This window comes from Mustela nigripes, chromosome 2 (genome assembly GCF_022355385.1).
Source record: "Mustela nigripes isolate SB6536 chromosome 2, MUSNIG.SB6536, whole genome shotgun sequence".
NCBI classification, from domain to species: domain Eukaryota; kingdom Metazoa; phylum Chordata; class Mammalia; order Carnivora; family Mustelidae; genus Mustela; species Mustela nigripes.
Genome location: NC_081558.1, coordinates 38,959,697 through 38,983,465, shown reverse-complemented (window position 1 = coordinate 38,983,465; position 23,769 = coordinate 38,959,697). Strand labels below are relative to the sequence as shown.

The following is a 23,769-nucleotide window of genomic DNA, read 5'->3' as shown; positions in this document are numbered from 1 at the left end:
CTGGCCAGTCTCTCCAAGCCTCACTTCCCCCATCTTTAAACACTGGCTGCTCCTCACTCTTCTGCCAGTCCCCTAAAATAATTAGGGTTTTGCCGGTCGATTCTACTTATGAATATTACATGATTGCTGACAGATCTGCCTTGCGTAAGAGTTGCAGCCTTTGACCACGCCGCTTCTGAAAGTGCTAGGCTGGTAGGAGCTGCCTGGTTATCAAGAGCCAAGCCAAACTGAAATCTGGACGGCTCAGCAGATCCAACAGCCATCAATTACAGCACCCTCTGGCCAAGAGTGTAGAAATGGGCCATCCCCAGACCGAAGAATGCTGATGTTTCCCTAAAAGGCTGATCTAGTGTCTTCATGGCCATTCTCGAAAATGGTAATGAAAATACATGCACAGGGCTTCCCTCTTGATGTGTTGATTTTCCATTCACATAGGTTCTTGAGCTCGACCAAGTGCCCGTGGCAGGCGTAAATTCAAAAATGAGAAACCTGAACTAAAAATTTTTGATGCAACAATGTTTCTCTTGGCTAAGGGATGGCTGGGATTAGGTCCTTCCTATTTTTTTTTTTTTTCGAAATTTTGATTTAGTTGTGACATACATACCAAAAAGTACACCAATTGTAATGTGTACAGCTTGATAAATAGTCACAAAGGCAATAGATCCCCAAAACTGCATCCAGATCAGGGAGCAAGTGGAACATTACTCGCGCCCCAGAACCCCTTCTTCCCCTCCTTTCCTCCCAAAGGGGGCCACCAGTCTGGCTTCTGATACCATAAGCCAGTCTTGCCGTTTTCAAATGGTGATATAAATGGCATCATTTAGTGTCAAATCGTACACAATTAGAAGAAAAGAATGGAGGGAGTGAAGCAGTGGAGGGAAGGAAGGAGGAAACAAAGGAATGATTTTACTAAAGATGAATTCCTGTAGTAAATTAGACGTGCCCTCTTTTAAATTATATTAGAATACTGGCATGTTTTAACCCCAGAAGACAATTGGAAAAATTGATGACATAAATATTTAGATGCACAGATTTAGAGCAAATTAGGCAAATTAGACAAAGCATATTAACTAAAGCAAAATTTCCTAATTTTGATAATGCTCATCTTTCGCATCCTGGGCACTCAAGTACAGAGAGCCAACTCTGTTTCATTAATATGGCATGAGCATATAAACCAGGAGTCAAAACCCTTTATTCCTGTCATTTTGCCACAAATTAAAAGACACAGAGTGGGTGCAAGGAAGCATATGATGGTCCAGAGTCTTCCTTATCTGGCCATCCTTCTCAAATATCTACAGAGTAGCCCCCAGCCCAGAATCTAGTTAAAAATAGATAACAGACCTACACGAATCAGTATTGATGAATGCTTTAATGTCCATTTACAGAAGTATTAGACTAGCAGAGCCACACTCAGATATTTACTCTCAGTTTATACACAGTGCTGACAGGTGGTCATTGGTTCTCTAGCCCAAAGTTCAAAACGCCATAACCTGAAGGGGAGTAGCCGGAGAGAAGCGCTGGGGAGCAGAAAGCATGAAAAAAGAACGGGCAGACCAGCAAACCACGCAGAAACAGAATGAGCAGCTAAGAACACGTGGTCTGGGTCCAGTTAGGATTGGGGCAAATAGCACTAACCACCCCACGATCTCTGAACACTTGGCAGGAAGTCCAGAAAAATACTTGCTGTTCTTAACAAAGACAGTCAAGCATCGAGGAAAAGTTCATTTGAGTTCACTTGGCTTTCAGAGGACAGAGCATTATGCAACCCATTTTAGAAAAAGTCTCCTCAAAACAGACAGAGAAATAAGTCAAAAAGCTTTGGTAACATGTTAAAAAGGATAAATTACTTATCTGGAAAATTCGTTTGGCTGGAACACGATGTTTATCTAAGTCCCTGGGTCAGTGTGACATGCCTGTTGCAGCTTTTGTCCACTAACTTGCTTCTTGTCCAGCGGTTCCCCTTAGAAACAGTATTTATCATGTGTTCTCTCATGCCACCTTTTTATTATCTTATCCGTAACTTATAGCTGTGATGATAAATGCTTAAGAAACAACGCAGACAGACTTGGAATTACTGCTCATTTCTTTATTCCCTGCCTTCCCCTCAGATGACGAAGTCATAGGAGTCAGTGTCAGCGTTCGCGACCGGGAAGATGTCGTCCAAGTCTGGAATGTAAACGCCTCTCTAGTGGGTGAAGCGACCGTGTTAGAAAAGATCTATGAACTTCTGCCCCACATATCTTTTAAAGCAGTATTTTATAAACGTAAGTGCTCTATTTTCAGTTATTACTTTCTAGTTTATTCTATGATTACTTTTAAAAAGGTAGAGACTATGTTGCAAATGAGGTGAAGGCAGAATCACTCAAAATTTTATAATCCAGAAAATAATTTGATAAAATACATGTGAGTGTTTAAAAAAAAAAAGGTTCAGTCTCAAGAAATTAAAATGAGCTTTTATTGTCACCCAAACACATGGATCAGAAAAGGTGATACGTGTTGTATTGGTTATTTCGGAAATTTAAACCTGACCTTAAATTTGTCACTCTCAGGAAAAAATTACCTTCTGTTTGAAACAAGAATAACAAGAATTCTATTATATGAGCTGGCAGGTAGATATTCAATCATCCCTTCATAAACAGGAATTTATAATGTATAACATCTATATTTGTGGAGGAACTCGTTCTGAGCGCAGGGGTGATTGAATGTGCTACTGAAATGCTAATACTTCCTCATTACGGAGGACTGTGACACAGAACGAAAGAGAATTCACGCACAGTGGTGAAATGTTAACAGTATGAATAGGTGTGTGGTCCCATTGTTTCCATCATGATTCATGTTCATTGCTTTTGTGTGCTCTTTTGAAAAAGTCATCTTTTTCATAATGAAAACAGCTTAGTGCGATTAAATGAATGTTTGGTAGATCAAACTACAGGTTACACTTTTAACAGTGAGTTCGAGAAACGTACCGACAGCCCTCTACATACATCTGATGAATTCCCGTTTCCCAAACCATTCCAAGAGTCAATAACCCAGTGTTTTGTTTTGTTTTGGTTTTTTTTTTTTGGTGTTTTTTTTTTTTTTAACTGTGTGGAATTTCATTGACTCTAAGATGCCTTTGATGATAAGTATTATTTTATAATCACCAAGAGAGAAAAATAAAAGACGCCCAATTAAACTATGATGTATTATTGATGCCAGGGGTCTTCTGATGTGGGGTGAGGAGTGCATCTCAGTCTTGTTGAAATACACTCCATTATTGTTTCACTTTTCCCAACCCCTTGCCAAAAAGGAGGGAAAAAAAAAAATCAAATGTTCTTTTGGGATTGTCTTGGTATGACAGAGGTTATTAAAACAAAGGCCTCCCTCGAAGGAATCATAAAATCACAGGCCAAGGGATTTAGATTTTAAGCAACAAGACTGATATGTTGCTGTAGATATTCAGCAGGTGCTTAGCTCCTGAATTTTAAATAAAAGTTTCAATAAAAGAGACAGAAAAATGGCCCTGCCGAAGTGGATTCTTGGCTGTGCAGTGTGGAAACTGCACATTTATGGATACAATTTTCAGTCCTTGGGGAACCCTAATTGTATTTCAATCCACATATTAATTGAAAGGTCACCAAGGGTCTTTTCTTATTTTTTTCCTGCTTCATGAGACTAACTCTCTGGAAGGAAGTATATTTCATGGCCACTTACGAATGGGGCTACAGGAGTCTTTCCTACCTTTGAACCCACTCAAACGAGGAGAGAAGCAAATTTGGGATCATCAAGTCAGGCCCTCTGAATTTTTGTTCCCCTTCAACCATGGGACCTCGAGCAGATCACACTTTTCTTGTCCTTTTACTTTGTCATCAGACTATTGAGGAGGTTGGTCTTAAATGATCTCCAAGGTTCCTTCTGCTTCAAAATTCTCTGATTAAATTTCCAAGTAACACAGTTCATAGCAGGTCCAAGATGATAGGAGTATTTCACTAGAAAATGAAGCCATTGAGCGGTTAGGCGAGTTGTTAGGGCACTGGTAATAATCAGGTAAGACCGAACATGGATGAATCACTGCTTAGTTGTTGTGATGGCTTGGGGAGGAAGGGGGAGGGCAAGCCAAGCAAGGGGGAGAAGCTGCAACCTGGCCTGTTGAATCGAGCTGACTAGTTGCCCTAAAGATAGATGCCATTGTGAAGTTTGTGAGTAATGCAGAACTGGCTAGGGTCTCTGTAGAAATCCATATTTTAATGGCATAAATTAACATTTAAAGACTCAAAGATTATTCAAATAAAAATTTGAATTGGAAAAAACAAGCAATTCTCTTTATTTTATATAAAGCAGGCAGTCCTTTACTCAGTAGGATTATTATACACCACGTGCTGCAGAATTGATTTGGAAAAATGAGGTTTGGGCAGAAATCTTATTCACAGCATGATGAAGAACAGTCGTAGCGTGAGCTAAGTTAGGAATGGCCAACTCCATGCTTTGATTCTGTCTTGTTAACAGGATCCTGTGTAAGTATTCACAAGTGTACAGAAGCCAGGTGACATGGCAGATTTCCCGTGTGGAAAGAGCCCAAGCATCTTGGGTCAAGGCCTCCAAGAGGGAGGGGAGATGAGTGGGCTGTTGTTAAGCTATATGGGATTTGGACACAGATTAATTATTTGACGGAGACACTCACAATGTACAGGGAGACCTTTCCGACACCCCATACCCATTCCGTTATGTTCTTCAGAGCAGCTGAATGACATCTTTTCTGATGGGAGAATTATTTAGAGCAGAGGTTGGCACACTAGGAACCTTTTGCCAAATCTGCCCCCTCCTTGCCTTCTTCAGCAGGGGCTGCAGCTAAGAATGGTTTCACATCTTTAAATGGTTGGAAAAAATCAGGGGAAGAACGACATTTCGTAGCACATGAAAATTGTATGAAATTCAAATTTCCGTGTCCATATATAGATAAAGTGTATGGGTGCCTAGCGGTGCCCGTTCGTGCACATTCCGTGTACGGCTGCTCAGTGCCGATGGTGGCAGAGTTCACTGTTGGGACAGAGAACACGCGGCCTGTGTAGCGCAAAATACGTATTCTCGCCCCTTTCCGGAACAAGATCTCTTGACTCCCAGTTTCGAGAATTCTATATTATCTTCCCACCAAGGCTCACCCAAGGCTGAAAGAACTTCTATCTCACAGGACTCCCCCAGTTCTGAATGTTCTATTCAGCTAGCTCCATAACCCGTGACAGTTCCGCGACTTCCATGTCTCAGCCATGACTGCCGCAGACTGCCCTCACACTCAGAGTCATGAAAATCCCGGCTCAATCCATATGTCTCAGTTCCTCAGTTGGAGCCCAGCATCACCAAGAGTCTGGGCCTCCCCTACCTGACCCTGCGGCACTCTATATTTCACTGCAGAACAGACCATATTTGCTGTTTTCAAGAGAAAAAAGTGGGGGTAGGGGATATTTGTAAAGTTCTACATGCGAAAAGCATTCAGTTAAATCATTTGGGATTGTAGGGTCTCCTTGGGAATTTGGCCAACCCACAGTAACCCTGGGAGCTAATAGGTATGATTCCCCCAGGATTTTATCCAAATGAAGAACAGGTTGGGGCGAACATCCAGGATGATCCTGAAGGGAAAACGGTCCCTGTGCCCACCGCTTCACCCCTGCAGACAACAGTCTGAAGAACTTAGTCTTTATTAAAGACAGAGAAATGGGAGGGGCTTGACAGGTGGAATGGGCCGGTCCATCCGTGCCTTCCTAGGACATCACGCACAGCCCTCAGGGGAGGGCCCAGGGAGACAAAGCACAGAGAATTGTGCGTTGCCTTGGGCTTTATCAGACCCAAGCTGGAGCAACATTTCCCTTCAAGAGAAGAGAATCTGCCCTTGCTTCATGACGATGTTAGTCAGATTCCAGGAAGTGGACTTTCACGCTCAGCCTTTTTTGCCTTGGAGAAAATGTTATATGCATTATGAATGTCTTATTTCCCACTTCTTTATAAAATTTTAGGTCTTTGAAAAGTATCTTTGATAGCGCCATTTTTTATCCTAGGGTCCCCAGCTGTAATTAGTGACTTTGCCAGCCAGACAACAGGACTGAGGGGAAAAAAAATGAACAACATGATTGGAAAAAATAACAGTCCCATCCGTTTTATGAAATTTCATTTCCCACAGAGGGTGCTCAGCGGTGGGGGGATGTGATAGGACTGCTTACCCACTTGTGTTGTTCTTTGCTTTGCTTTGTTTTTGTTTTATTTTATTTTTAAAGATAGGTCCGTGCACAGCCCTGGCGTGGGTAACATTGGGTTCCCCCACCCTGTGCATCCCGTGGGGCACATTCTCCCCCACCCCATAGCATTGGAGGCCCTGCATATTCTCTTCATCAGCTCGTGGGGATTACTCATCCTCTCGGCACAGCAAGAAGAAACAGGCAGCATGCCCATTGCTTGTTTATTCCTTGTTTTAATTTTCATGATTACGTTTCTCAGGAAATGCACGCCTTAGCTAAGAGTTACTGGCACAAAAAGGTATTTGCATTCTTGCCAGCCTTTGGGGAAACTGAATGAGATGCCTTAGAGAAGGGTTGCCCCATCCTTTGCTTAAAGTTTTCTTTCCTTTTTTTCTTTTTTGTTTTTTTCTGTCCTTTAGCCCATGAAGAGCATCATGCTTTTGAAGGTGGACGTGGAAAACACTAATTGCACACTCTGTAAAGAATTCTTTGTCCTTTGCTGATTGGTTTTGGAAACGGTCTTAACAGGAGGGAGAGTGAAGAGAAGACTTGCCGAAGCCCGATGCTGGTCCATTTAGAGTGGGTTCTGTCCTTGCAGACGGGGCGATTAGGGCTCAAAGTGGCAGGTGGGGTGGGGGGAAATGTGTGGGGTTCTACCGTCACATTACTTGCTTTTTTTTTTTTCTGTCTCTCTTTCTCTCTTTTGCTTTCTAAATTCTCTGCTCTTTTTACTCTGGGTTTGTTTTTTGTTTTTTTGTTGTTGTTATTGTTGTTGTTCTTTTTTTCCTTTTAAATTTCCTTATTCAGTCTAATTATTGTTTTCTACACTCCCCTTTCATTGAGGCACAAGAAATCGGTTTCCCTTTGAGTAGCTCTGCTGTACCTAGTTCATGAGAATATGCCTAATCATGACAATACTGCTTTTGAAAACCACACTGTACTTGGAGGAATACTAGCTTGGTGAAACCTGTCTTGATTATTTGTTGTGACACATTCCTAAAGACTGTGCACTGGGCATTGTTTTCTTCTGTCCCAGGGAAAAGAAAAACCATACTTAATCTGATTTTGCACTGACAGCACACACATCTTTTATTTTTCCTTTTTAAACTTTTTTTTTTTTAGCAATAAAAGGAAAATAATAGTTGGGTTGCCGAACATGAAAACTATAATCACAGTTGAATATTTCAGGATATAAATCAAACTCGAGGTCTTCACACCATCTATGGAAGTATGTCTAACCAGAATTTCAATTTGGCCCTCTCCAAGGATAGGCATAGAGTGGTGGCAATGGATTTCTCCTGGTAGGAGACCTTGTATTTCTGATTTGAAGAGGTAGAGGTATTGTAATTGTTTGCATTAAAGCTACTTCTGAATTTTGGATGTGTGTGCCCACTTAGGGCTTTCCAAATCCTTTCAAACACACTTTGTTAGATCATCCCTTTTTCCTGCTCACATTGTATATGATTTCCAATAATCGATAGTCTTCCTGCCTGGGCAGCTCTCCCCTGCCTTTGTCATTTAGGAGCAGGAAGGTAAATCTCATTTCCAGGATGAATGTGAACATTAGCAAAGTGGACCGTAGAGTGCATTGTGTCGAGAGTAATTTTTGGAATTGTTGATATATATTGTATTATGTTACCAAAGAAATGCCGGTTTTAGTAGAAGGAAATGGCCACCCTCTGGAACACTGAGACTCTTTCCAAAATGTGCCAGTTTCCCTCTCTCGACTCTGCCAAGCCTCCTACTGCTGTTATTTGAAAAAGGCAGGGCCATTTGAAGACACTTCCTCTTCCCGGCTTTTTCTGAGTCCAGGGAGCTAGTGCACGCTATACATGTCACAGAAAGGACCCTCCCTGTGCCCAGAACTTCGTTGTACCCAGGATTTTTAATACCTCTTGCAGTATCGACCAGCAGAGAGAGGTGGGGCCTCTTCAAACCTCCAGCCTGTGTTTGTAAATAAAATTCTCCCATCAAACATTTTTAAATACTTCCAACGATATCTATTTATAAAAGTTGTGCCCTTCACTTGCATTGCTAACCATATCAACCATAATCTCAATGATCACAGTCATGAAAACCTCCTTTGTTTCTAAACTGACTTTCCTCAGTGATTTCAGAATGAGGTATAAGGATTTCAGACCCCTTTTTACAAAAGCCTGGAACTTGCTTCCTTAACATTGTACTAACATCCAACTTCTTTTTAAATTATTCATCAAGGATTTTTAAAAAAAATTATTTTGAACATGAATTTAAATTCTTTTTTATAATATAAGTATTTTTCTGATAGAGTAGAAAAAAAGGATGATTGACCTATCTTCATTTTAATTGTCATATATATTTCCATAAGTAAATGGATTTTGAAGTATTTTTATTTTTTTTTTTTGAACTTTATTTAAAGCATTGTGATGACATGTTCAGCTTCTGCATGTATGTAGCCTTTGAAGAAAAAAAATAAATAGGAATGCTAGGCTCACATTAATGTTCTCGAGTTTCTGTTGTTTCTGATCGTGGCACATGGCTTAACACACAAAGTAGATTTTTGTCCCAGAGAACTTCTGCACCTATTTCTGACCCTGCGGAAAATACCAACTGTGAGAAGGATTTAATTTGCCAAATGTTAAGAACCTATTATCTAAATTACTCTAAGAGTGGAGTCTGTCAGATTTTGCTTTGGAAATTGTTTTAATTGAATATTTAGTTCCTAATAGACTTTGTACGAACTAAGCTGATTTAATCAGTCTAAAAACCTCTCATTACCTTCTTGGATTAAAGAAGCTAATACTCTTTTTGAGATACAAGGAAATATCTTCTGGGGCATGAGACTTTTGTTTAGGGCAGTGTACCCATGTGGGGGTGGGCGGCACCTTGGAGGGATCCTGATTTCAGGCCTGACCTTGCAGGTACAGCCTGTCCTCTCTCCAGAGAGCCTGATGGAAACCACAGTGCTGACTTGCTCGCTTTTGTCCTTCCTTAGGTCTGGATGGAGAGCCAGGGTCTCTGAGGGAAACCAGTGTGCACTTTCTCCTCCCACTGCCCCATACTAGGTCATTAGATCACAGGTGCTTGCTTACACTGGGGAAGTGACACCCGTTTAATAAGGACAGGTGATACCCACTTAAAGTAACTTGTCTCTGTATTCACTTTTCTTCCGTAAGCACAACCCGAAGTGTTGGCTTATTCCACTTAAAGATTCACCGCCCAACTTTTCCACACTTCTGAAATGAGGAGATAGTTTACAGTGAACATGTACATTTACTATAACATGGCTATTAAATTCACGGTGAAAGTGACAGCAAAAAAACGCAAAAGGGAAAACACAACTCTCATAAAACTTTAAGTAGTTTAACTTGACTCCTTCTCAACTCTCTTCTTGACTTCAGCTCAGGCCTGCACCATACACACAGTTCCAAGACCTTATAGATGAACGAAACTTTGGGTGTCATTGAGTCATAGACACACCGTGCCGGCTCCTAGCAGAGCCTTGACGAAACCCGTCCCTTGTGAAAGGACATGGGGTAGCAAGGGACAGAGCTGGGCATTAGAGTCTGCAGGCTACATCCCCAGTCCAGATTCCTCAAACTGAGAACACTCGAGTCTGTCAACCGAACTCCCAGACAGCTCACCCAGGCCAAGCACTACATACCCGATCCCGTCTGGCCAGTGATACACCCCTAGGTGGCCAGATAGCCTCTCATTTTCTTCCTCTGACTCTCAGTGACTAAAGCGGTGCTCCAGTTTGGTGTTTGAAAATAACCTTGTTGGGACAGGAGGTCGGCCTTTGCTGTGAGAAGACCAGCTCCTAGAAGGTCCCATCTTTTGTGCTTAAAACAAAAGTGACAACATTTGGAGCTATCACATGAGGGCGCTGCCTTCCAGCCAACCGGTCCGGCTCAGCACCGTTTACCCAGCTAGGTCTGTGCGATTATTTTAAGATTCGAGTGCATTTTGCTCTTCTGCTTTTATAAAAATGCAGTTAGATACTACCAATAGAAGTTTAGCTCTCCAATACCGGAGAAGAACGTGTGAAAGACAGAACTCTCTGGATGTGCTTTAAAAAGCTCAATTCTTAGGCTCTCAGTGAGCCTCTAAGCAGTGACAAAGAGAAAGAACGAAATAAACTAACATATAGGAAATACCAGGAATGTTTCATCAAATATTGTGCCCGAAGGCAGAAGTAAAACTAGGGTTTGGTTTTCAGGTTTTTTTAAGGGCTTTCTAAATATGGAACTCGCCTTTAAAAACATAAGTTCGCTGTTCACCTTTCCTAGACTGTGTATTTCTGTACGATTTCACTCCTAACAAGGAAAAGTAGAGGACTGCCTGTAGGTAGTTTATTTCTGAAAAGAATGTATGCAGAGCAATTAAAAATTACTTAAGAGTGTGGCGACTCAGGGTTGTACAAGCCTGGGTAATTGCCTGGACAAGTGGGAGGGGTCACAAGGTGCCAAGGGAAAAGATGGGAGCTGGGGGGGTGTGGTGAACGCACTTTGGACCCATGCTTCTGCCTAGCGATTAGAGTGGGTTCTCCCCCTCGTCCTGTCACAAGGAAGAAAGCTCAAATAGGTTCTTTACACATCGGATTATGCTGTTCTGTTTCCGTTTTCTATATTCACATATACATCCACATCCAAGCACTTCTCAGGTTAGCGCATTCAGGCTCAAAGTCACATCTCGTGTCGTAGAAATCCTGTCATCTTGCTGACGCTACTCCGTTTCTAAAAGGAAACTCACCGAGTCTTTGAATTTTAGAGTGGAAGGGACCTTCGAGATCATCTGCCAGTGCTTCTCACCCCTTAGCGTGCAGAAGAATCACTGAGGTGCTTACTCAACTTGCACGTGTCTCAGCCCCGGCCCTAGAGGTTCTGATCCGCCAGGTCTGGCAGGCCTAGATATCTGCCTTTTTTAGCAAGAGTCCCAGTGATTGTAATGTGGATGGCCCTCAGACCTCACTTGGAGAACCCCCTGTTCATATCCAGCCCTCACCTATCACAAAGGAGGAGAGCCTCCCACTCCATCTTCCCAAGCTCTCAGGTGACCTGATTGGAATTGTAATACCAACAACCCCAGGAAGGCTGGAGAAAGCCATAATCACTAAGACTTGAGAAGATCATGCTCGTAAATAGGAACTTTATGGCTAGGACCACAGCGGTAATAAGTAGCCCATCTCTGGAAGTCCATGATATAAAACCTTTACTACAGAGTGGTGGCTTTTCTCTTTTCTAAATACCATTTCAGCATGTTAAGAGAAAAGAAATTAATGTTCAGAAAAAGTAGTTACTCCATATGTGCAGTAACTACTTTTCTATAATATCTTATGGCATCTGGGGTTCAGCATCATTGAACAAGATTAAATGAACGTTATAGAGCTATAAAATTGCATGTAAAATAACGCAAAACTGTTCAAATGACTATCAAAGTAGCCTGGGAAGAATTTCCACTAAAATTGTCACTTCTAGATGTAGCTTAGCAAAGCCGTTACTAAAGTGGAGGGATTCTCTAATACAAAGAAGTGTCCAAAAAAAATCAAGTAAGTATTCCCTAAAACCATGTAAATGATAATCAGAAGTAATTGTGAAGTCAGTATTTTTCTGTCCATCATTGCTGCTAAAATTTAGAGTTCCATTGTATATGTGTGTGTTGAATGTACTGATTAGAATATCCAATAAAATGGCCTTTTGGATATTCTATGCTTTTGTGTCCTTCAGAAATCATGAGGTTGAAGAAATCTGTGTTTAATGTTTGTTTGGGTTGCTGCCTCAAAAAAGCTATCTAACTCATTTAATGAAATGCAAGATTTCTTTGTGAGGATTTCGACTCCTAATGTTGAAGTGAGAGAATTTTTCTGAAACTTTTATTTTGGAGCAAGTGTTCGAGATTTATAAAACAGTCAGCTTTGTATTAGAGAAACAAGCATGAAGTAAATACAAGCGTTTCTGAGTTTTCTGTAGAAAATCGATGGTATCTTTTGTCTTTTTTACCTAAGAAAGTTTAAAGAGGTGAAAATTTTAATTATAGCACTTTTCCTTCTGTGATGAATGGGGACTTTGAACATTTTAATAAAACTTGTAGGGTTTCTGCTTTCAAATAGAGCTATTAATTTTGTGAGCATGCATTAAATTCCTCCCCAACCCCTATTTCTCAGACCTTGATCAGGTAATATGGCTCACAACCACCGTGTTTGGGGTTTTTTGTTTGTTTGTTTGTTTGTTTGTTTTTTAAGTTTTAACTACTCAGTTATCATTTAACGACACGTCACCGTCCCCTGGTATGTGTCCTCCCTGAGATTTTAGTTTCATTTAAATTACTACACCAAGGATTTCAGAGTTTAAGCCAGTGAGCCCACTTTAGCTGGAGACATCTAACACCGGTTAGCCCAAATTTAAAATCTTATCAGTTGCATTCAAAGTTATTCATCCTTTGAAACTGTCCTACCTGTGTGAAAGCCGAAGCAGGTTTATTTGCCTTATGTTTCGGATCTGCTGCGCACCCCTCCTCATTGTATACCATCTGTGCCCTGTGCGGTTGGGGCCCTTCCACATATGGCTACAAGCTGGTGTAATGCCCTTCCTTTTGATCTGGCTTCATCCAGTGATTTGCTCAGTATTTTTAAGGTCAGACTGAAAACTTTTCTGTTCTAGTTATTTTTGATTTTATATTGTGTGTTGTGTTTGATGTTCAGATACATGTGAAAGTTGCTTCCATGAGTCAGTAATTTTTATTCCAGCCTTTTGCAGCAATAAGGTAAGACTAGACTGTACTTTTCTTCCTCGAAAATGTAGTGATTTATGTATTTAGGGCAAATGTTTAGGCTTTTCATGTAAAAGTTCTTGTAGTTTTCTCCTTTGGGACTGTGCTGTTACGAATCGGTGCTCCTTTTCTCAAGTTATAACTTTGTGGGGGTTTAAGGATCCATGAGGTTGTAGACTTTCTACTGAGATTTTTTTTCTCATCTGTTGCCACTCATTTTCACTCTGTATTGGGATTCTGTGGAACAGAAACGTCTTTCTCCTCCCTCGGGTTTAAAATTTCATGCCATTTCATTAACCACATTGCTTCATCTCAACTAGGGTCCGAGTGTATGTGTGGTGAGGGTCATCACACTGTTTATTCCCACTCTTGCTGAGCCTTTCGGTCCAGCAGGCATAGGGGCGTGAAGCTCCCAGCACAGCGTGTGACACACGGTGTGTGACACGTAGACAGCCGTCTGAGGTGCTCTGACAGGAAACACGGCTGCTTTTCTACTCCCCTGTTGAACATATTTGGTGACAGCGTTCCTCTTCAGCATTTAGAAAACACAATTCACTCATTTTCATTCCTTTTCACTACTTTTTGCTAAGAATGGTCTCATTTTAGAATAAGTCAATTACTCTTATTTCTCTCCTGTCCTCTGATTTGCCCCTAAGATCCAACTATCCCCCATTTCGCCACGTAAAGTGAACTTACTCTTCCTTTCTGGCTGTCCCACATATCCCTCTAAAAACAAAAAGAAACCAGCAAACTCGTACTTCCTCCCATTTATCTGCAGACTTTCCTGTCTCTCGCTGCAGAAGCAAGCGATTCAGGATTATGTGTGTGATGCCCAGTTACCATGAACACAGCAGATTTTTTGTGAAATCTTGGCGGGGCGGGGCATAACACCCTGAAGGTGTTAAGATTTCCCAATATCTCCTTCTCACATTCGAGTCTAATTACTGCCGCCATGTATTCTGTGGTGCTGTATCATGTAATGGTTATCGATGCACTTTTGGGGGACATGTTCTCGGTTGTGGGCCCTGCCTTCCCCCTGAAGATACAGTTTCTCAGAGGCCAACCCCAGTGATTCTTTTGGTTAGAGTAACCTCTGTTGCAGAACTTTTTAACTGCTTTCCGTAATGAATGTATGTTTAAAAACCTCTGGAATTCTACAGGAAGATCGGTCTTTTGTTACAGGAAGAAAAGAAAACAGTAGCATTTACTGGGCTCAGCCAGTTAAAATGTGTACCATTGAAATATGTATCTATTTCCCATCATCTGGCTAAGCTGTGGCGCTGACTAGGTTATTTCTTGCCAGAGAAAATAATTTTAAATCATAAGCATATTTAACTAGCAAGCATAAATCATAAGCCCTTCTAATCATAAGCATGTTGGACTCTGGTAGGATTTGTACAGATGGTATGGTTAAATGTGTGGGCTCCTCCCAGCCTCAAAGATGTGGACAAGCTCTTACTCCCCAATTTCCTCTTTCACTTGGGGAACTTAAATCATTTGTTGTTTGCACATATAGAATTCTAGAAAGCATGGACTTAGAGGGACGTTTCGGGTCTTAAGAAAGTTTGGAGTTTTGTGACTCACCCTGACTAAAGAATGCTGGAAATGAAGGGTAAATATTAATGCAGCATTCCCTTTTTGAGGCAAAAATAATTGGTGTTTCATGAAGATAGTCAAATGATAAAGGACAAGACGCTGATTTTCAGAATGTGTCTTTTTTTAAAAAAATCCAACGTCATGGAATCATAAATAACAGTTTAACAGAAGCCCGTTGGCTTTCAAAAAGTGTTCTCCAGGTGGCTGGTTCTACAGAAATACTTTTAGATACTGCAAACAAAGCTCCTATTGTAAAGTATATTTTTAAAAGTATTTTTTAAAGTGTAGTAACACAATAACACATCCATACTGACATGCATTGCAAGGCAAATTGTTAACATTTTGGAAGCCATTCGGCATAATTTACATACTCATTGATTTTGTTTTATGAAACACCACTTTTTAGAAACTTTTTATTGTAAAAATAAAACAAAGATACAGAAAACCACCCAAAACAAACGTGTAACTTAGTGAATCATTATATGCAGAACACTCCTAGAGCAGCACCCAGGTCGAGAAATAGATCTTTGCCAGCCATCCCAGGAGCCTCCGCTAGAATAACCCTGATGCTGACTTACAGTAAGCAACTCCTTGCATTTCTTTCTGGTTTTATCACTCAGGTGATAAATATCACCTTTACCTTTTTATATAGAAGCTCCTCTATTCGTGAAAGTTGGGTTCAGCAAAGTTACTTACAACTCTGAACGCTAGGTGCCGAATGACCCTGTAAGCCCCGGCTGCCCGCATAAGCCAGGGAGCCGATGGGGTTTGGTACGCTTCTACTATGCAGTGTGGCTCTCTTCCTAGCTGTGACTTAATGGTAACTAATGGTGTTTGGAGCTCCATGCCATGGAAGCACAGAGACTAGTTTACTTCTCCCCAAGATACAAGGAGGCACTGTCATGATTGTTCCCTCCATTTTCTGTGCATGGAAGCTAAGACTCGAGGGGGTGAAATAACTTGCCCACAGTCACACAGGCAGTTCATCACAGAGCAAAGGGACAGCTCAGGTGCTGTGGCTCTAGCCTGTTTTCCTGACACTAGGCTTGATGGAAGATTCCAGTAGACAAAGATCTTGACACTGCTTAGAGGACTTTGTAAAGGAAAGGACCTACAGCTTTAAGAAAAGATGGAAAGCTCGCTGGCCTAGTTCAACCTTTGCATTTTATAGATGAAGAAATGACCCAGAAAGCATAAAGAATTTGCTTAAGGTCACACAAGCAGTTGGAGGCAAAGTTGCAGCCAGCTCCCCGAATCTCCTGGCTGTTAAAATCAATGATCTTTCCTTCATTCCATACCTTATGTGGGAAAAATACACATTTCCTAATCCGCTTCTTTGCATCAGTTCCACATGAGCAGATTTGTCTCGAAACCAGTGTACACCATCTACTTGCTTACTTGTTCAAGGTTTTAGCTGGGAATTAAAAAATTTGTACTTGAAGTTTGCTTTTCTGTCTCACTTATTGAGTGCCCAATCTGTAGACGCACATGCCTAACACTCTCCTCCAAAGAATGTACAAGAATAACACATTTGACTGGTGTGGATGGCAGGTGGAAAAGAATTACTGGTGTAGTGTAGGCCCTTCAACATATTCACGGCCAATTCTGGATTATCCCAGCACAGATGGATCATGCAAAATCCTCTTCTACTTCTTACTGGTGACCTTTAACTATTTGTGTTTGCAAATGCTTCTATTGGAGATTGGAAAGGAGAAGAACGGGGAAGATGGGATTTGGTTTCTTGACCAGAGCGTTAGGTGTCCTGGGTCATGGTTTGGTGGTTTTTGTGGGAGACTGTGGGATTCTCTCTGGGTTGAACCACTCTGGGATTTCCAAACCTTAGCCTTGGATGTCAGCAATCGGAAGGGAGGCAGACTGGCACAATGCAAAGAGCTTAGCTTGGAATTTGTTTTATTGGGTTGAAATCCCATTAGCTTGTGCCTCAAGCAAGTTACTCATCCTCTCATAGCCCCAATTTCCTAATCTACAGAAGGGAAGAAGACAGAGCTTCTTCAAAGCCAATGACATACTTAAGTACCCAGCTCAGCACTTTGCTCATGTAGAGAGCTGCTCGATGGTACTTCTATTAGTTGACTCTATGTCCACATGGTAAAGAGAACGAACTGATCCAATGGAACTCTGGCACCTTCCCCTTGACGGATTGGTCTGGCTTAAGCTGTTCAAGGCCTTGCACGTTGATGGCAATGGTGGCCAAATCCAATAGTCTCGTGACTGCTTGTCTACCAATCTCTCTACCTCTTCGCACCATAGTGGCCCAAACAAGTCAAACAAACAAGTTCTTCACTGGAGCTCTGTGGACCTGACTTCCGGGTCATTTGCTGTGAAACAGTTAAAAACCTGAATGAATCTTCCAGTTAATTATTTTCTAAGGACATTATTGCCATTGTTACTCAGGAGTAGATGAAGGAAGTCCAGCTGATGAAAACGTTTTCCAGGCTGATCCAATTACCGTTGAAACATAAGTCCCATGTTATGCTCTGTGGATTGTAGGCACTCGAACTTATCGTTGGAGGAGGACTGTAGGGGGGGCCCCCAAGTGTTCCTTGTAGTCCATGCATATTCTTTTAATGCCGGATGCCTTAAGGAAAGCCAATGGGCATTGGGAGAGCTGAGATAAGGATTACATGGGATATTGACTCACTGACTCAGAAAGTATTTATTGAACAGCTATGACGTGCTGCTAGGCACTGGGGATACAAAAATAAACAAGGCAAGACATCATCCGTTCTTCATGGAGCTTACTGTTGAGCAGATTGGCAAATATCATTAAAACTTAGGAACTACTAGACCATAAGAAAAGCAAGAAATCTATCTTAAACATGTTTGAGCTCCATATACCTACACATACTATGAACGAACTCAATGCATGCTGGGGGAAAGGCATGTTTGAATGTTGCTATAAGCAGGTTTTGGGTTTTTTTTAAGTTAAAATATCCTTAGATTTCTAAAGCTGAGTGTTTTTACTAATCTCATTATTGTTTTTAAAATGCTCTAATAATAGTTCTGACACAGAATTCAGTTAACCTCAAAGGCTGTTTATAATTTGTCGGTGCTTTTCAGACATCTTTAAAAGCTGAGGGAGCCCTGGACTTTGGCTGGGTAACTCACTGAGTCTTTATGTATATACCTGAGGGGTGACCATCATAAAGAAGGTCTGTGCGCCAACATGTTCAATGTGGGGATTCGTACACTGTGGAATGTCTCAAGATTGCTTACTCCGTAATTTTTAAAAGCCCTGTAATTCCTTATAAAGCATATATAGCATCTGAACAAGAAATATGACACTAAGTCTCGGATTAAATAATATCTCGGGGCCACTACCTTATGCATTTTCAGCAGTTCAGGAACTCCACTAAGTGCAGGTTAACAAGACCAGAGCATCGTAAATGAGCATCTGTCCCATGACCCAGCTGGAGACCCCTTCCGATTATTCATTCCAGAAGCACGTGCTGACACCGGGTTCAGCCCTCTCGAATCTCCCACTCGAAGTGGTCTTTTAAGATTGGCAGGAGGTCAGAGCCCCGCGCCCCCGTGCTTTGTGGTGTGGCTCAGTGTTTTCTGGGTCTTACTGGCTTTGTAGCCCGTCTAACTCTATTTTTCAGAGTTCAAGTAAACAAAAGGAGACTCTGGACGGGGAGCCGTCCAACTCGGAACCCTTGTATGGAAAAGGGTTCTGTTGTTGTTTTTAGAGCGTTTTAAATGAGAACAGGCAGCTCCGGCCGCACAGAAGAACTCGGATTGGGCACCATCACCGTTTCTCCCGCTGACCGGGGTTTCTGCAGTCCCCATTCAGCGTTCCACTTCAAAGGCCTGGCTCTGAGGGGATCACACATTTGCCTCGATGACAAATTAATCAAACTTGATTTCTTGGATGAGATGGGTACAAAAGAACTACAGCTCCCCAAGGCCTGAAAGTCACTACGGCCCTTCTGGTTCTGATTAGAGCAACAAAAGGATGTCTGAGAGCCATCTTCCTCCCCGCTCAGGCTGGGGGACAGAGCTGAAAGCCGCCGGCTTGTAAAGGAGAAAGGCCTTATTAAAACACATTTCAGCTGCGACCAAGTGCTCGGCGAGCCCTTCTGACAGAGAAAATTACTTTTTAGTAGATGCTCACCTTCTCTCATGAGCAAAGTTCCCACTTAGAAGAATGAGAAGAGGTAGTATATTAGCAATCTGAAATGTTTATAGAGCTCCCCTTTTATGTTTCTGTTGGGAAGGTGAAGTTAAAAAAAAAAAAAAAGAAGAAGAAAGAAAAAGATTGAAATCGACCTGTGGTATCTGGCAGGCGTTAGGGATAGGCGGAGTTTGGCTAAGGAAATTCACTTGTACCTGGTTAAAAAGCAAATTCTCCCAGCTGGGAGATTTATGTGCCTTTAAGGCAGGCCTAGGACAAGGCAAAGAATGGGATTCACAATGCGACTGTCGTGGGTCTGCTCCCGCAACCCACTCATGCAAGAGAGCGAAATAAGCCTTCTGCTAAATCGGGGAACGCAGGATTTCGATGCAAACCCTCTTAGCAGCTTTGTCATCCGCCTGTTCCGCGGAGCATCCAAGGACACTGCTCGCATCCCTCTTGTGATCGCTGTGCGTTCTATATTTAGAAGAATTGCTGTTGCACAAAATATGGTCCCCTGACTGTCCTGGGTGTGCTTTACGCTTTTCCCAAAAAAGACTTCAAAAAAAAAAAAGGTTCCTACCTTTATATCACAGTTTGGGAAAGAAGCACCCAAGGGGTGGTCCCCCCCACACACACTTTAATATGGAGGCAAATCACACAAATCCACATACTGCGAGTTCCCGTTTTATTTGTGGGCTCTCCTTCCACGCAGCCGCACCACCGCCAGCCGCCGACTGATGGCTGATGAACACGTGCGCGGTGAAGTGGGGTCACACAGCTCGTCTCTCATTTCTGACACTTGGTTTGAAAAGAGCCTTCCGCCAAGCATCTTTGTGATCCTGACAGGCAGTTTTCAGAAGTTTGTGGCATTCCAGGATCCTTAATAATTTAAAGCTGTATTTTAGATTCCAGCCATGAGCAAAGTATATAGCAGGTTCTCCCTCTCCCCACCCCCACCCCCCAAAGCTGACGGCCGCACTGACCCCTGGGCCCTCTCTGAGTGCGGCCAGCGAGGCCCCTTGTGTTCCCAGCCCTCTGCCTCCATCCCTGCCTGCTCACCCCTTCCCACCCTGTGAGTGTGAGCCAAGACCCCCTCCTCCAGGAAGCCAGTTCTGAGCTTTCAAGCTGAAGAGGAGCCCTCCTTCTGGCAACATAGGAGGCCCTTACATTTTCTTTTAGCTCCTCTGTGGCACCAAGTGCCTTCTCAGGCGTCTTCATTTGTAAGTATGGCCTTAACTCAAGAGTCCCCGGGCCTTACACACCCCACTCTTTTTTTGTTTTTTTTTTTTAAGATTTTATTTATTTATTGGACAGAGATCGCAAGTAGGCAGAGAGGCAGGCAGAGAGAGAGAGGAGGAAGCAGGCTCCCTGCTGAGCAGAGAGTCCGATGCGGGACTCGATCCCAGGACCCTGAGATCATGACCTGAGCCGAAGGCAGAGGCTTTAACCCACTGAGCCACCCAGGCGCCCCAACACGACGCTCTTACTGGGGCTTTCACACGGGAGGCTCTGCCTCGACAGTGCCTTGCAGGATCCTGGGGGATTGGTTTGGTGGTTGGAAAGAGCACTGCCGTCTGAGCGAAAAGACTAGCTCCTCCCTCCCTACACCCCAGCCTGCAAGTTCTGTGAACTTGCCTGGGGCTCCCTGACCTTCCTGAGCTTCGGTTTCTTTCATCTGGGGGACAAGCAGAATGAATGCTCCCATCACTGGGTGGGAAGATGAAATGAGAAAATCTGTGGTGAGACCCTTTCCAGCTGCTTGTGACGTTCACGTGTAGGTCTTGGTAGTCCTACTTTAGGATACTACAGTGTTCTGGTCAAGATAGGCCTGTTGTTTTACGCCAGGTGTTCGAAAATCACCTTCTAATGTAGAGCCCAGGAGCTTCTGGGTGGCTCAGTTTTAAGTGCCCAACTATTAATTTCAGCTCAGGTCATGATCTCAGGGTTGTGAGATCAAACCCTGCGTCGGACTCCAAGTCTCTCTCTCCCCTCTGCCTCTGTCCCTACCCCCTCAAAAAAAAAAAAAAAAAAAAAAAAAAAAAAGTCCAGACACTTTATGTTTATAAAAAATCCTCTTTTTAGTATAAAAGTGGTAACATGTTCATTTTAACAAATGCAAACAATAAGAGCTACCCCCCCCCCCACCCCCCGCCCAAATACTTTTTTTCCCCCGGAACGATACCCATGGGAACTAACCTTGTTTATGGATATCTGAGGATAGGCAAGAAAGTGGGGCTGCGTAGAGCCAGCTCAAGGCTGAGAGATGTGAAGATGTCAAAGGAAGGAGACACTAAACAGGAAAAAGGAGAGACCAAAGAACTGTGAGCCTTGCAAAGCGGCCTGACCTCACTCAGGTGGCACTGGAGAAGTCATTCATCTGCATTTCCTGTCTCCGGCCCCACGTTTGGGGTTCTCTAAAGGAAAGCCATTAGGCTTCATTTGCATGGGTCCAACTCCTGTAGGACTTTCTTCCCTCTGCGCCTGGAGGGGAGGTCTGAGGGCAGATAAAACCTGCCAGAGCCCCCCTGACTTTCTAGAGTTCAGATGTCCCCCTCGAGGTAGTTAAGTCGGCCCTCCCCTTCATCAACAAATGTGTATTATCTTCACACGGAGGCCCACAGACTGCTGGTCCTGGAGAAACTACAGTGGAGGTTTGTGGTTTTAAATCTAATTATTTTTCTTGTCGGTGTTGTATCTCGTTCTCAAGAATGGCTTGGGCCTCTTGTGTTTAGGTAGCTGGGTGAGAGTCGCCATGACGAGAGTTGGACAGTGTTCACAGTTTCCTTCTGTTAGTCGTTCTGCTGGTGTTCGAGGATGTGCCCCATTCCAAGAGCATAAACCGGAGAGATACTCTGGTCTTCTTTGTTCCACTGGGAAGTCTGTTATGGTTCTAGGCCTATGGAACCCCTGACAGGGTAGCCCTAGAAAGTCATTCAGATAAGGAGAGGGGAGGTGGAAGTTGTGTTAGGACTTCACTAGGACTTACAGGGAGCACCTTCCCCGGTGTTTTCTGGGCGAAGGAGATGATTTCCACCTTGCAAGAGGGGTCAGTGATTGCCTATTAGAACATGACCTTGTTCTGACCCATCTCCATAGCCACTTCATACATCCAGTTGTATATTTCGTTTTTAACAACACAGAACTTAAACTCTCACATGTTGCGGGCAAAAACCCCTAATTAGTTCACAGGTGGAATCGTTGGAGAACAAAGCGTGTTTATCTGTAACAGAATACAGGTTTTAAAAGGAGACTGTCTTCAAAGTCTGCTATAGTGACAGGCATCTTAACTCCAATTCTTGCAGATGCTTTTTTTTATTGTATGAAGTTGAAAGTGGGTGAGAAGTGTCTGTTTCTAAAAGTTGTAGAAATTCTGAAGTTTATTTTTAGCGGAATAGCTAAATAAAGCATCTGGCCCATCAGATTCTTTGAAAGTCACTACCCAGTTGCAACCTGCCAGCGTCAACCTTTATAAACAACCAGCGTGGTTTCTGTGGGTCCCTGTGGGCCGCCTTCCAGGTCACTGGCTGGCCGTCATCAAAAGATGAGAGCAGCTGCCCTTGGGGACTCGCGGGAAGAGTTTGTAGAGCGAGGCTCCATGACGGCGGAGAGGAAACTGGGCAAGTCCTGTCTTGCAAGTAGCAGGATGGTGGGATGGTCACACGCTTTGAGCACAAGAAGACTGGTGCCAGGCTGGAGACCCTCTCCCAGGGCTGCCATATGAGATTTCCAAGATCCAGGACAAGCGAGGTTCTCTGCCGTTTGTCGGTTACATAATTGCACTTCCCTGAACACAAGCCCAGTGATGAGCCTTTCTCAGCAGCACCTGCCAGATACAAACAGGTGTGAGCTTTCTTGAAGCTAAGGCTTGGTCTATGTTAGGATATGAATGGGCCTCCTAAATCTGTGTTAGTCAACTTTGGATGATTCCAAAACAGCCTACGTAGCAGTCATCAACCTGAGTTGAGGTCCCGTCTAATGATGCTTGCTTATTCCATAGCTTTGATGCTGAGAGAGCAGAGGGCCCTTGCACGAGGTCACAGAGCTGGTGAGCCACAGAGCAGGGGCTGTGCTTCCGTCCCTCCGTTCCCCTTGCTCTACATCCCACCTCCTTTTCCTGTGCAACTAATTTTATAGTTGTTTAAATAATGCATTCCTATACTCTGCCTTTATTTTCATAGCTCAGTTTATTCCATGCTCAAAATTTCACTAAGATCATTTTTTAAGTGAGAAATTAGCAAAACAAAGCAGTTTCAGCCACGTGTGACACTAGGGGTACAGGTTGAGAGGGTCACCGTAAGCACCATTGCGTTAGGGCTACTTCGTTGCAAGAGAGAGAGAAACCAACTAAGAATATGGTAAATATTCTCACTCAGAAGTTGTGGAGTATTGTGGCTTCAAGCAGTTTGATCCAGGAGACCTAATCTCATGGTTCTCTTTGTGCTGTCTTTATTCCCCAGCTCTAAACCCATATCCTCCTACTTTTAAAACCCCTTTCTCTCTCTCTCTATCTCAAGATTCCCAGGAATTTGCAACTTTGTGTGCCATTGACTCTAACTGGCTCTCTATCTTATTCCTGAGCCAGTGGTTGTGACCAGAGGATGGCAGTGCTCTGTCAGGCCAGGCATAAGTCCTACACCCATGCCTATAGCTCTAGTGACGTCATGGAGATGGAGTTCCAGAAAAGGGGGTGTTGATTCTGGGTGACAATCTCAGAAACCTCATCTACAGCATCAAGTCCCAGTAGCAGGAGGACCCAGGGTGAGCTACCTCACTGCCAAGCCTCCATTCTTACAACTGCAGGGTGAAGATGATATTGGCACTCCTCTTGTTTTGAGTGGTACCCTAACCTTTGTATGTGGTCAGTTTCAATACATGTTTGCCTTAGCTGAAGTTAACAAGCCAGTGGTGGGGCTGTGGTTTCCAGTTGCCCTGTAGAAGATATACTGACTCCTTGACTCACCTGCATGGAGCTAAGTCTCCAGGCTTTCCTCCTTTAGCTCCCATTATCCTTCCTTCCTACTCCTCCTTGGAGGCAAGTGACCCCTCCAGGGTGCCATTACAGCATCCTTCTCTGTCCCTCTT

At 43.1% G+C, this 23,769-nt stretch overlaps 2 protein-coding genes across 3 annotated transcripts in view; both read left to right on the top strand.

Moving 5' to 3' along the window:
* The window catches only part of EIF4E3 (eukaryotic translation initiation factor 4E family member 3), a 44,851-nt gene extending 36,170 nt beyond the window's left edge, over positions 1-8,681 (top strand). Inside the window, exons 6-7 of the mRNA XM_059390160.1 lie at positions 2,109-2,264; positions 6,626-8,681. Coding sequence (XP_059246143.1) covers positions 2,109-2,264; positions 6,626-6,672 — 203 coding nt within the window. The 3' untranslated portion in view covers positions 6,673-8,681. The remainder of the gene's footprint in view (positions 1-2,108; positions 2,265-6,625) is intronic.
* FOXP1 (forkhead box P1) overlaps positions 2,176-23,769 on the top strand; it is a 685,031-nt gene continuing 663,437 nt past the window's right edge. For both annotated transcript variants that reach the window (XM_059390157.1, XM_059390158.1), the window contains exon 1: positions 2,176-2,264. The gene's annotated coding sequence lies outside the window, so the exon portion shown is untranslated. The remainder of the gene's footprint in view (positions 2,265-23,769) is intronic.